The sequence below is a fragment of the Lepidochelys kempii genome, chromosome 6, assembly GCF_965140285.1.
Source record: "Lepidochelys kempii isolate rLepKem1 chromosome 6, rLepKem1.hap1, whole genome shotgun sequence".
NCBI classification, from domain to species: domain Eukaryota; kingdom Metazoa; phylum Chordata; order Testudines; family Cheloniidae; genus Lepidochelys; species Lepidochelys kempii.
This window is the reverse complement of record NC_136385.1, coordinates 14754685-14766484: the sequence shown is the minus strand read 5'-3', so window position 1 is coordinate 14766484 and position 11800 is coordinate 14754685. Positions and strand designations below refer to the sequence as shown.

The 11800-nt window shown below is 57.5% G+C and overlaps 1 protein-coding gene across 1 annotated transcript in view; it reads right to left on the bottom strand.

Moving 5' to 3' along the window:
* Positions 1–1258: 1258 nt before the first annotated feature.
* Positions 1259–11800, bottom strand: part of CARNS1 (carnosine synthase 1) — a 29529-nt gene continuing 18987 nt past the window's right edge. Inside the window, exons 8-10 of the mRNA XM_073346853.2 lie at positions 11392–11623; positions 9226–9497; positions 1259–6647 (exon numbers count right to left, since the gene is read on the bottom strand). Coding sequence (XP_073202954.1) covers positions 5412–6647; positions 9226–9497; positions 11392–11623 — 1740 coding nt within the window. The 3' untranslated portion in view covers positions 1259–5411. The remainder of the gene's footprint in view (positions 6648–9225; positions 9498–11391; positions 11624–11800) is intronic.

The window sequence follows — 11800 nt, the reverse complement described above, 5'->3', positions numbered from 1 at the left end:
CCAGCCTCATTCTTCAGGGCTATACTTAGAGGCGTTTTCAGCAGATGCCACCATTACACACTCTTCAGTAAGCAAGCAGGTTTTGACTCTTAGGAAGACGTACTGGGTGGTTGGTTGTTTTGGGTTCTGCAATGTTCTGGTAGGCAGTGATCCTGGGGGTGAGGGAGCTGCCTGAGAGGTGGGAAAGTTTGCTGTCTGCCTTGGGCTTTCACTAGAGTCAGTTTCTGGAGGCAGAGTTGATCCTTGTGAACCAGGCACTGGGGTTGGGCTGAGCCACATGGAAGCACGGATTGTCCTGTGTGCTGTTTGACCACCTCTGTTTCAGGACTCGTGTATGTAAATAAAGTGAGTTACCTTAGACTCTATCCATATTTCACATCACTGATTTCTCTTCTGCTGGGAAGATGATCTGCAAGGTCTCAGAGGTCAGCTGCCCCTAGCAAAAGAGCTATGCTGGTGCCAGGACTAGGTCACTGATGTCAGAAGGGGCAGAGATACTGTACAAAACAGTGTAGTCCTTTAGAGGAGGATTTGTGGCTGGGACAGAGCAGGATATGTTAGGGTTGGAGCTAGCATGAGCACTGACTGGTAAGAGAGAGCATCCAGTGCTGAGCCTCCACCCTGCTCCCCACAGCACAGCGTGTATGTCCCCCACACACACATACACTGGGGCATTGGGGTCAGCACAGACTTCTGGGGACAGCGCCCCCTAGCGCCATGCTGGTTCAGCAGAAGGGGAAAAAATGAGATGCGATCCACCACCCCTAGCCAGATCTCAGTCTCCCCTGCCTCTCATCACACGGGGGTTAGGGAGGCTCTGTGTCCCACAGCTCCAAAGCCTTGGTCCTGTCATTAGAAGTGTCACCAAAAACCTGCTCATGAAACCTGCTCTGCACTGGGCTGGGCGCTGCAGGATGCTGCTGAAACAGGGATGCAAGACCATGCTGGGCTCTGGATGTGCAGCCTCCTCTCCCTATGGGCCACCTCTGCCCAGTGCTAGAGCCAATGCCCTTCTTGCCCCTTTGGGCCACTGCTCTGCAGGGGAAGGAGGTACGTTCAAGGTGTTGGGCATTCCCCAAAGCTGGGCATGGGGTGGCTCCCTGCTTCTGTCGCCATCCTGCTAGCATGTGAGGGGTGGTCTTAAAGCAGCAGGCTCCCCCACATCCTTCCCCAGCTGCGGGGCAGGACTCCAAATGACATGGTCTAGGTAGCCTGCCCTTAACACCCACCATACCTGGTGGCAGATGCAGGGGGATCCAGGCTCGGGGGGGGGGGGGGGGAGGAGGGGAGGAAGGAAGAGCCCCAGGGCAGCAGTGATGCAGGGAAGGATTAGGTGAGTTTGGCTTTCCTGCCCCCCCCCCACACACACTTCCATCCTGCTTGCGGGGGCTCCCCAGAGTTGAACCAATGGTGTTGCAGGCCCCATGCCCAGGGGGATGCCTCTGGGAAGTGAAGAGCATCCTGGGGAACCTAGCAATGCCTGGGTATGGAGGTGAAGCTGGCATGACCTGGGGTTCTGCCAACGACTGGTGAAGGCCAATGGGATGTGGATGGTGCTGCTTGCTGGCCTCCTGGCTGGGGAGCAAACGGAAGTGTGAGGATTGGGTGCCACGCAGGCACTGGGGAGACGGGCATCAGAGCTGACAGCAGCCCCCCATGCAGAGATCTGTGCCAGGGCCCCTGCTTGGCAAGGTCTTGAGAGATGAGCCCAGTTCTCCACTGCAGAGTTTTGCACTGTCCTCTGACCCAGCCTGCATCAGAGCCAGATTACTGGGCTGGATGGGTCCACAGGTCTGATCTCGGGTTGTGGGGGGCAGATGTACAGGGCTGGCTGGGCCCATGGGTCTGATCTGGGGCAGTAATTTCTTCACTCCAAACTGGTCAGAACCCCAGCATTTTAGGCAGCTGAGTCTGAATCCCAGGGCCCTGGCTCAGGCCCCTCTAGGCAATAGCTGGGGAGGGGGCTGGATGGGCTGATGCTCTCTTAGTCCCACATGCTGTTTGTCCCTGAAGTGCCAGAATCTTGACCTCAGAAAAGGGCAAGTCTGGGGGCAGGGAAGGGGCCTGCGAGGGATCCCAAAGCACAAAGTGACTTGCTCATTGTTCAGAATGGAGCTGGGGCACCCCAGGCTGCCCTCCATTTTAGAGTGGGCTCCAAGAGGTTTGCTGAGCTGGGAGAGGAGGCCCAGGAGGTGGATGGGCACTATGGGCTCTGTCTATCTGCAGCAGCTGCTGGAAAAGGTAGGGCCACAGAGGCCAGGAAGGTGACCCCTTAGCAGAGCTGGCCTGGAGAAGCCATCATCATCTTCTCTGCTGCGGCTCCTCCAGTTGAGACCCAGGAGGGGGAGACTCTGGGGTGGAGGGAGCTGGGGCCCAGGTAGCCCCAGGGCAATGGTACTGTGGCTCCCATGGTGCAGGAGTTGCTGGGACGGACCCTGCAGACAGGAGGGGCACAGGGAGACAGCTGACGATGCCTCATTTCTCTGCCACTGGCTCCCTCCATGTCCTGCTCTTCCTTGGCTGCTGGATCTTCTTCCAACCCTGCTGCAGCTCAGGGTGCCAATAATGCCTCAGGGACCTGCATATTTGCACATGGCATTTTATTGGGGAGGGACTACTTTGTCCGTCTGCTGCCGGTTACAGAGGCGGCAGAAGGACACAGAGGTGGGGAGTGTCACGAGGAACTCCAGCCAATGCTGACAGGGGGATGGGCTTGCTAATGCCCCTGTCCTTGGGTACCCTGGCATGGGATGCCATGGCTACAAGCACCATGGTAATGTCACTTCCCATCTCCCACCCACCTCCCTCTGCCCTGGTTCAGGGCCTCTGCCCCTTTAAGACATCACAATTTCCAGATGCTCCTCCCCTCATTGATGATGTCATCATCCCCAATGACCTCACAATCTCTTGCTGTGACATCAATAACACCAGTCATGAGGAAGCAGCAGGAATCCATGGGCTCTTAAAGAGGATGAGAACCTGACCAAGCTTCCTTTAGACCTGAGTCTTGCTTCCTTCTACTTCTGCTAATTTGTTACTGTAAGGTCACGGGGGCTGCACACACTGGTTTGTTATTATGGAAGTCTCTCTGGGTGCCATGCGCTGGTTTGTTATTGGAGAGTCACTCACGAACACTAGGGCTATGCACGCTGATATGTTAATATTGTAGGGTCTCTCAAGGTGCTGCACGCTGGTTTGCTTCTATAGGATAATTTAAGGATGCTAGGATCTGTGCTTTCTGGTTTGATATTATTGTAGGGTCACTTAGGGATGCCAGGGCTGTGCATGCTGGTTTGTTGTTATTGAAGGGTCACTTGGGCTGCTGTGCACTGGTTTGTTATTGTAGGATCACTTGGGGACACTAAGACTATGTGCAATGGTTTGTTATTATTGTAGGGTCTCTCAGGGCATTGGTTTGCTTATTATAGGGTCACTTATGGATGCTAAGGGCTATGCACACTGGGTCGTTATTGTAGGGTCACTCCGAGGCACTGGGGCTCCACGCGCTGGTTTGTTATTGTAGGGTCACTGGGGCTCCGCACGCTGGTTTGTTATTGTAGGGTCACTCAGGGGCACTGGGGCTCCACACACTGGTTTGTTATTGGAGGGGCACTGGGGCTCCACGCGCTGGTTTGTTATTGGAGGGGCACTCAGAATCACTGGGGCTCCACGCGCTGGTTTGTTATTGGAGGGTCACTCAGAAGCACTGGGGCTCCGCACGCTGGTTTGTTATTGTAGGGTCACTGGGGCTCCACACACTGGTTTGTTATTGTAGGGGCACTCAGAAGCACTGGGGCTCCGCACGCTGGTTTGTTATTGTAGGGTCACTCAGGGGCACTGGGGCTCCACACACTGGTTTGTTATTGGAGGGGCACTGGGGCTCCACGCGCTGGTTTGTTATTGGAGGGGCACTCAGAAGCACTGGGGCTCCACGCGCTGGTTTGTTATTGGAGGGTCACTCAGAAGCACTGGGGCTCCGCACGCTGGTTTGTTATTGTAGGGTCACTCAGGGGCACTGGGGCTCCCCACACTGGTTTGTTATTGTAGGGTCACTGGGGCTCCACACACTGGTTTGTTATTGGAGGGTCACTCAGAAGCACTGGGGCTCCACACACTGGTTTGTTATTGGAGGGTCACTCAGAAGCACTGGGGCTCCACACACTGGTTTGTTATTGGAGGGTCACTCAGAAGCACTGGGGCTGTGCATCCACAGCCCTCAAAACTGCTGGAGGGTTGTGCCTGCTTTGTTAGTGTAAGTTTTTTGTCCTTCCCTGGGGCTAGGCATGCTAGTTAGTTAGCACAGGGCTGCTCTGGAGCCCTGTTTTTGCTTGTTAGCATGGCTAGGGTTCCCGCATCAGTGCAGGCTGTTCAAGCGCTGGGGCTGCAAGCTCAAGCGGGTCAGTTCAATGTCTCAGGTTCAGTGGGTTTGTAGGTTTCCTAGTGAGAAGTTTGTATAGGGCATGTGTTATCGCAGGGTCTGTGCTAGGACTTGGCCCACAATTGTTTGTTATTGTAGGGTTGCTGACAAGCATGGGAGGGACTGCATGCGGTGGTTTGTTGTTATCTGGTAGGTTGCTGACGAGCACATGAGCGGGTTGCATAGGGTGGTTTGCTATCAGTAGGGTTGAGCACCGGAGGGGTTGTGTACTGTGGTTTGTTATTGTAGGGTTGCTGAGGAGGTAGCATACAGTGATTTGCTAAGGTAGGGTGGCTGAGGAGCGGAGTGGTGGGGGGTAGGAACATGTGTACAGTGGTTTGTTAGTGGAGGGCCACTTGTAGCCTTAAGTCTCCACTCCTGGAGGCTCCAGCCCCTCAATCCTTCCCCTCCTCCCCACCATGGGTGAACAGATGCCAGAGCTGAGCTCGTGCCCAGGAGATTAGGGTCCGCGACCTACAGTCCTTCCCAGGGCTGGTGGACTTGGTAGCGGGAGCCAACTGGAGGATCTCAGTGGGGAAGAAGGGATTAGGGAAGAGTCTGCAGAGAGGGTGGGGGATCCCTCCAGGGACAGGACAGTTCAGCTGAGGGAGGAGAACTAGAGGATCAGGACAGGGCAGCTGGGGGGAGGGTGGGGGAGCTGGAGGAGCCCCAGAGGGAGCAGAACAGACGCCATACTGATGCAATCCCATGTCACGCACACATTGGTAAGAGCCACGCCTGCCTGAGACGACACTAGGGACCCCCAGCTCCCTCCTGGGGGGAAAGGGGCAGCTGCTGGGAAAAAACAACAACACTGGGATACAGAGGAGCCACGTAATGCATGCGCCAGTGCCCCAGCTGGTGGGAATACACCAGGGAGGATGAGGCCGGGGGCTCCTCCAGGACCGGATTTGAGCCCAGCAGGCCCTAGGGAGAATGGGGGGAACAGGACAGAAGCAGCAGGGTGGCCCCCTCCCCGGGGGCTCCCTGGGTGCTATTTGAAGTGAGAGAGGAAGTGGGTGACAGGATAGTGGGGTGAGTCGATGCCCAGCACCTGGCAGACACCCAGCACCTTGAGGCAAGCCTCGCGGCGGCTGGGGCTGGCACAGGCCACGTTGCAGTAGGGCTCTTCATATTCACGGGTGACCAGCTCATCCTCCAGCAGGTTGAGGCGGATGACGCCGCGCTCGTGCAGGGCCTGCAATGTCTCCACACTGGCTGTGGACTTGAGGGCCTTCAGGTGCTGTGACACCACGCACATGACGCCCACCAGGTGGGTGCGGGGCTGGGCATGGGTGGGCAGCAGCGGGGGCACCCCACAGGCAACCATGACAGAGGCGAGCATGATGTCCACCCCGTAGATCTCCTGGATCCAGTCGCGCAGGTAGAAGCCTCCCATGCGGGGGTTGATCTCAATGAGCTTGGGCCCAGCTGCCGTCAACTTGAGCTCCACGTTGAAAACGCCATTGGTCAGGCCGCAGCCCAAGCAGCACCGGTAGGCGGCGCGCACCAGCTGGGCCTCGCAGTCGGGCGCCAGGCAGGTGGGCATGCTGGCTGCTGTCTCGGTGAAGTGGGGCACACGGGTGGGCCCGTTGTCGGAGACGAAGGCGGCCAGCATGCGCCCATCATAAATCACAATATCCACGTCGTGCTCTGTGCCGGAGACATACTCCATCAGCAGCATGGCATTGCCCCAGCCCAGCCCGATGCCTGGGTGATCCGTATCCTCCCGCAAGTCCCGTGAGATCTTCTCAAAGTGCAGGTGGCACTGCTGCACATTCTCTACCAGCTTAACCCCCACGGCACCCGCCCCATACTCTAGCTTCATGACACCGGGGAAGGAGAGATGGCGGGCAGCCCGCTCCACGTCAGCGTGGCTCTCCAGGTGGCAGCAGGGAACGGCATAGAGCGCCTCTGAGGCCCAGCCAAGTGGGGCTTCCTTGCGCCGGCGCAGCAGGTGTTGGTGGGTGCGGCTCTTCTGCTTGGCCACCCGCATGGCTGCCACCGGGCTGCAGCGCAGGCCCAGCTGCTCACACACTAGGGCCGTCAGCACCATGCAGTCGTCCCAGTAGGAGAGGCAGCCGTCCAGGTGCAGGCCCCGCTCCCGCACCAGCCCCACCAGCCGCTGGGCATGCTCTTCATCCCGCCTGTGCTCCGTGGTGTCGTAGTGGATGAAGGTCTGCACCAGCTGCGAGGCAAAGTGGTTGGGGTCTGACTCCACCAGGTGAATCTGGAGCAGGGGGGGCACAGAGAAGGGGGGCGGGGGAGAGATGCAGAGAAGTGGGAGAGAGACCAAAAAGGGGTCACTAAGGACTGGGGCAGGCTCCATGCCCTCCCCGCCAGGCGCCGCAAAAATGGGACTGTCCTTGGGGACGGATCCACACCCCACGGTGGGATGCAAATAGGGCGTTCCACTCATATCCAGAACCCCGGCGTGGGAGAGATGGAATTGTCCACGTGCGTCCAGACCCCATGTGGGGCAGGAGATGGAGGAAAGGTCCAAGCATTTCTATGAAGGGAGATGGGATGGGTCCATGTGTGCCCATGCCCCCGAGGGGTGTGGGAAGGAGATGGAATAGTCTATGTGCATCCAGGGAGGGAGATGGAATAGTTCACTCACACCCATGGCCCCATGAAGTGGGGAGAAGAAACAGAAAGGTCCATTCACAACCAGGCCCCATGGGGTAGGGGGAAGAAACTGAATGGTCTACTCACACCCAGGTTCCATATGGTAGAGGGGAGGAAATGGACCGCTTCACTCCTGCCCAGGCACCATTCAGTGCGGGGAGGGGGAGAAGATGGAATAGTCCACTTACACCCAGGATGAGTGGGGGGATATGGAATGGCCCATTTGTGTCAGGATGGAATGATCCACTCGTGCCCAGGAGGGGTGGGGTAGACTGGGAATGGTCCACTTATGCCCAGGCCCCATGGGGTGGGGAGGAGGAGACGGTGTGGTCACAGGCCTCATGTGCCAGCCCCCATGGGGCATTCCTGGACCCCAAGGCAAGAGGAGATGGGATGTTCCATCCAGGTTGAGGGGGCGAGTGCATCTGCATGCTAAACGCTTTCCAAGAACAAGCCCGGCATGGTTGCGTCCAGTTTTGTGCAGGGGCTTTGGGAAGGGACCAGCCGCCAGAGGGGCGGGGCCAGCACTGACACAAAAGGGCACCCCAACCTGCCTGGGCTGAGTGCCACCCTGGACACAGAGGACCAAATCCCAGCCTGGAACCAACCTGGAGCTGCTGCCAAGAAAGTGGGGCTGGGGGAGTACACAGGAGTGCTCACAGCCTAGGAAACTGCACTCAGCATCAGTGGCAGGGCTGTGCCATGGGATTCCTTTCTCACACCTCTGAGCAGAGTCAATTTGCTTGGGATTTGGGGGGGGAGGGGTGTTCCTGTGAGAGAAGTTAGCTGGCCTCATGAGATCTAACTCCAGGAGCTAACAATGTCAAGGCTGGCAGGTGTTAACTCCAGAGCCTAATGCTTGTGGAAAATTTAAAGACAGCAGCACTATTAACTATTCCACTGCTGATCAATTTTCCAGGAACGTTCTGCTATTCCAGAGCTGTGGCAGAATTGCCCACCTTTTCCCCACTCCACTGGGGCTGGAGATGGGCCAGACCACTTGCTCCTGTCTCCCACAGTGGTGTGACGTTGGGCTGGGATACAGACCGTTCCATTACCCAGATTGCAGCAACCATCACAGACTGTATTTGCCTCAATTCAGTGTCTGGGCTGGGACCTGGTTCTCCTCTGTCTGGGGTCAAGCACTCATCTCCCCTTCCCCACACCACTCCTGCCCCTTCTCTAGTATTCCTTCGCCAGCTGACGTTCAGGCCCACGTCCCCATGTGCCCAGACGGCCTCAAAGCAGAGGCATGAGAGGGCACGGCAAAGGGAAGGGAGAGCAAGAGCTGTAGGCTACATGAATGGTCCCAGTGATTTAGAACGGAGAGGTTCGGGGGCGGAGGAGATGAGACACCCATGGCTCAGTGACCTGAGGCTGTGGGCCGGACTGGCAATGGATGGACAGCCAGGGGTCAGAGTTAAGGTGATTTTCTCATCCAGAGATCTTATGGGGCTCCCTGGTGTGCCCCTTGATGCATTACCACCCCCTCAGCAAAGAGAGGTCTGAGCTGTAGCCCTAGGGGATAGATCTGGAGTAGCTACCTGCACAAAGGTAACCATGGTTAACACTGGCTTATGTCCCTTCCAGGAGCTGCCCAGCTGCCAGGACTTTTGATTCTGCACACAATGGACACGGGAAGCTCAGCACCCCATAGACCCTGCCCCCAATCACTCCCCACATTGCCCCAGTGCCAGACCTCCAGCACCCACCCTGACAAGGGTCAGCACAGACGGGACAATAATCCCCAGCTCACCCTCGGAGAAGCACTTTCCCATCCACCTGTGACCTGGGCTGCGGCAGCCCCCTAGCAAAGGCTCAGGTGCGGTTTCTGTCCAGCTGGGATGCAGGGGGGAGCCCCTTTGTGGCTGGGATGTGGGGAAGACTCAGGGGAGTCTCCCTAGAGCTGGGATATCAGAGAGGGCTGGCTGGGATACAGGGGAGGAAATGAGGAGCACTCCCATGGCTGGGATGTGGGGGAGGGACAGAGAGGACTCCCCCTGCAGCTGGGGGTGGAGGGTGCATCCCCAACCTCCTCCATTCGCTCTCTCTTCCCTGATGCAGGTTATGCCATGTTGGGTCGGACCCATGGCTAAGGACAGCCATCTCCCTCAGCTCCACTCCATGGCGGAGGGTGGGGGCTGTGCTGGGCAGCGTGGGGCCCGGTTTCCGCATCTTACTTTTAGCCCGTAGGCCCTGGCCGCCTCCCAGACGAACTTTTTGCTGACTCCTCCGGCCCCGATAACCAACACGTGCTTGCCCTCCATGAGGTGGCACTGCGCACGCCGCAACATCGTCTCCACCAGAGGGCGCGAGGACTCGCCTGCCGGCACCCCCACCGCCTGACTCATGGACTCGAAGAGCCCGCAGGTCTCCAGGCAGAGCTGAGAATTCATCTCCAGGGCCATCAGCTGCAGCACCTGCTCTGACGAGGTCAGGAGAAAATCCACACCTGCAATGGGAAATGGCCAAGTCAAGGGAACAGCCAGGATGGGTGTGCAATAGCAGTCAGGCCAAACTGGAGAGCACAAGAATTCAAAGACCCTGACCAGAGGCCCCCACAGGAATTGCAGGAGATGCTGAATCAAGCAAATTCATAGATTCCAAGGTCAAAAGGGATCCCTGTGATCATCTAGTCTGACCTCTGGTACAGCACAGGCCACAGAGCTTCCCTGAGTTAATTCCGGTTTAGAATGAGAGCAGATCTTTCACAGAAGCATCCAATCTTGATTTAAAAATTGCCAGCGGTGGAGAATCCACCACAGCCCTGGTTAGGGTGCCTTCTGGCCTTAAACGCTATGAAAATAAAAGGGGTAGAGAAGGCAGGCCAGGAAATCTCTCCTTTCCCCCTCTCTTATTTATACAGGCAAAGATTGATGAACCTGAAAGGTGGCAAATTCATAACTGATCCAAGGAAAATACTCATTCTCAGTTGCCCTGTGGGACTCATTGCCACAAGGTCTCAGTGTGTCCAAAAGCTTAACAGGCAGGGCCATCCTTACCCATATGCAAAGCATGCAGCTGCATAGGGCACCAGGAAATTTGGGGCACCAAATCTCCTGGTGACCTGCGCAGCCCGTGCTGCTCCAGCCTCTGCTTGAGCTCTTCCGCAGGCCCCTGCCCCTGCTCCGCCTTCCCCCACTTCCCCTGGGCCCCTGCCCCTTCTGTGCCCCAGCCCCCCCACACCAGCACTCACCGATGGTGTGGCTGAGGCCGGGTCGTTGTACTCCCGCTGCTGGTAACTCACCGGCTGCGGGAGTGCAGCGACCTGGCCTCAGCCACGCCACCGGTGAGTGCTGCGGGGTGGTTCCCCCCTACCTCCCAAGCCAGCCCTGCCCCCGCGGGGGGGACGACCGTGTAGAGCCCCAGAATTGCTAGGGACAGCCCTGCTAACAGGATTTGTAGAAAGAGGCCTGGACATTTACCCGGCTGAGGAGACCATCCAGAGTTATGTTAAAAGGAAAATTTTAAAGTCTAACTCCTTAGAAAGTTTCACGGGGTGGGTTATTCCAGAACAAGCCCCTAGGACAGGGGTTCTCAACCCTTTTTCTTTCTGAGGCTCCCCTCCCAATACTATAAAAACTCCACAGCCCAGCTGTGCCACAACAACTGTTTTTCTGCATATAAAAGCCAGGGTCGGCGTTAGGGGGTAGCAAGCAGGGCAATTGTCTGGGGCCCCACACCACAGAGGCCACTGTGAAGCTAAGTTGCTCAGGCTTTGGCTTCAGCCCTGGGTGGTGGGGCACCAGTCCCATGCAGCTGGACTTCAGCTTTCTGCCCCAGGCCCGAATGAGTCTAATGCTGGTCATGCTTGGTGAACCCCCTGAAATCTGCTCACAGCCCCCTAGTTGAGAACCACTGCCCTAGGAGGCTCCTTCTCCGGCTGCTTCATGGCAAGGTGCATGGGTATTGTTGGAGATGGGATACCAGGCTAGATGGGCCCCTGCTCTGGACATGCATGTGTGGCTACAGGCCTTTCTGAAGGTCCCAGCTGGTCAGTGACAAATACAGAGTGACAAATACCGTGAAGGTGCTATCCTCCCCTCGTCCTGCCAAGGGCAGCAGCGCCCTGACCCTTTAACAGACCATGGGCCAAAGAACTAGGGCCAGGTCCCTACCCCAGCCAGGCACTTCATGCTGGGGCAGCTGAGGGCAACTTTGGCCTGCAAGGGGGAGGCTCTCTGCTGGGGCTGAGCCAACACAGCCAGCTTTGCCCTACACCGCCCATTAATGGGTGCACTGGGAGGGAGCACCTGCTCTGGATCCTCCCTGGCCGGATGAATAATGATCGAGACTCTGTGACTCCCCCTAAATAGTTAATGGCAACGATTGACAGGGCAGCTCACCAATCACATCAGTCTGGGCCCGTCGGCCCCCCCGCTGCTCCACCGACAGCCCCGCCTCCAGCTCCAGGAAGGCTGACATGGCAGCCTCAGCCTTGTGCTTGACCTGGGCACGGATGGCCGCAAGCTGGGCCTCATCTGTCACCCCCTGCTGCCGCAGGCTGCTCTCCAGGCTCTGGGGCACTGTGGCCTGGTGTTTCAGGGGCTTATCAGCCCGTCCCACACCGCACACCACCTGGGGGGGGACAAAACCAGCGCCATGAAAACCCCGCATCTCCCCCCCCGCCACCACATGCAGTGGGAGCTGACTGTGAGGTCATCCAGAGAACAAGCTTGGTACTAACCAATCAGATCCTTCGCATGTCTCACGGTTCCAAGAGCCCTGATTTGTGGAGGCTCTTTTCTCCTGCTC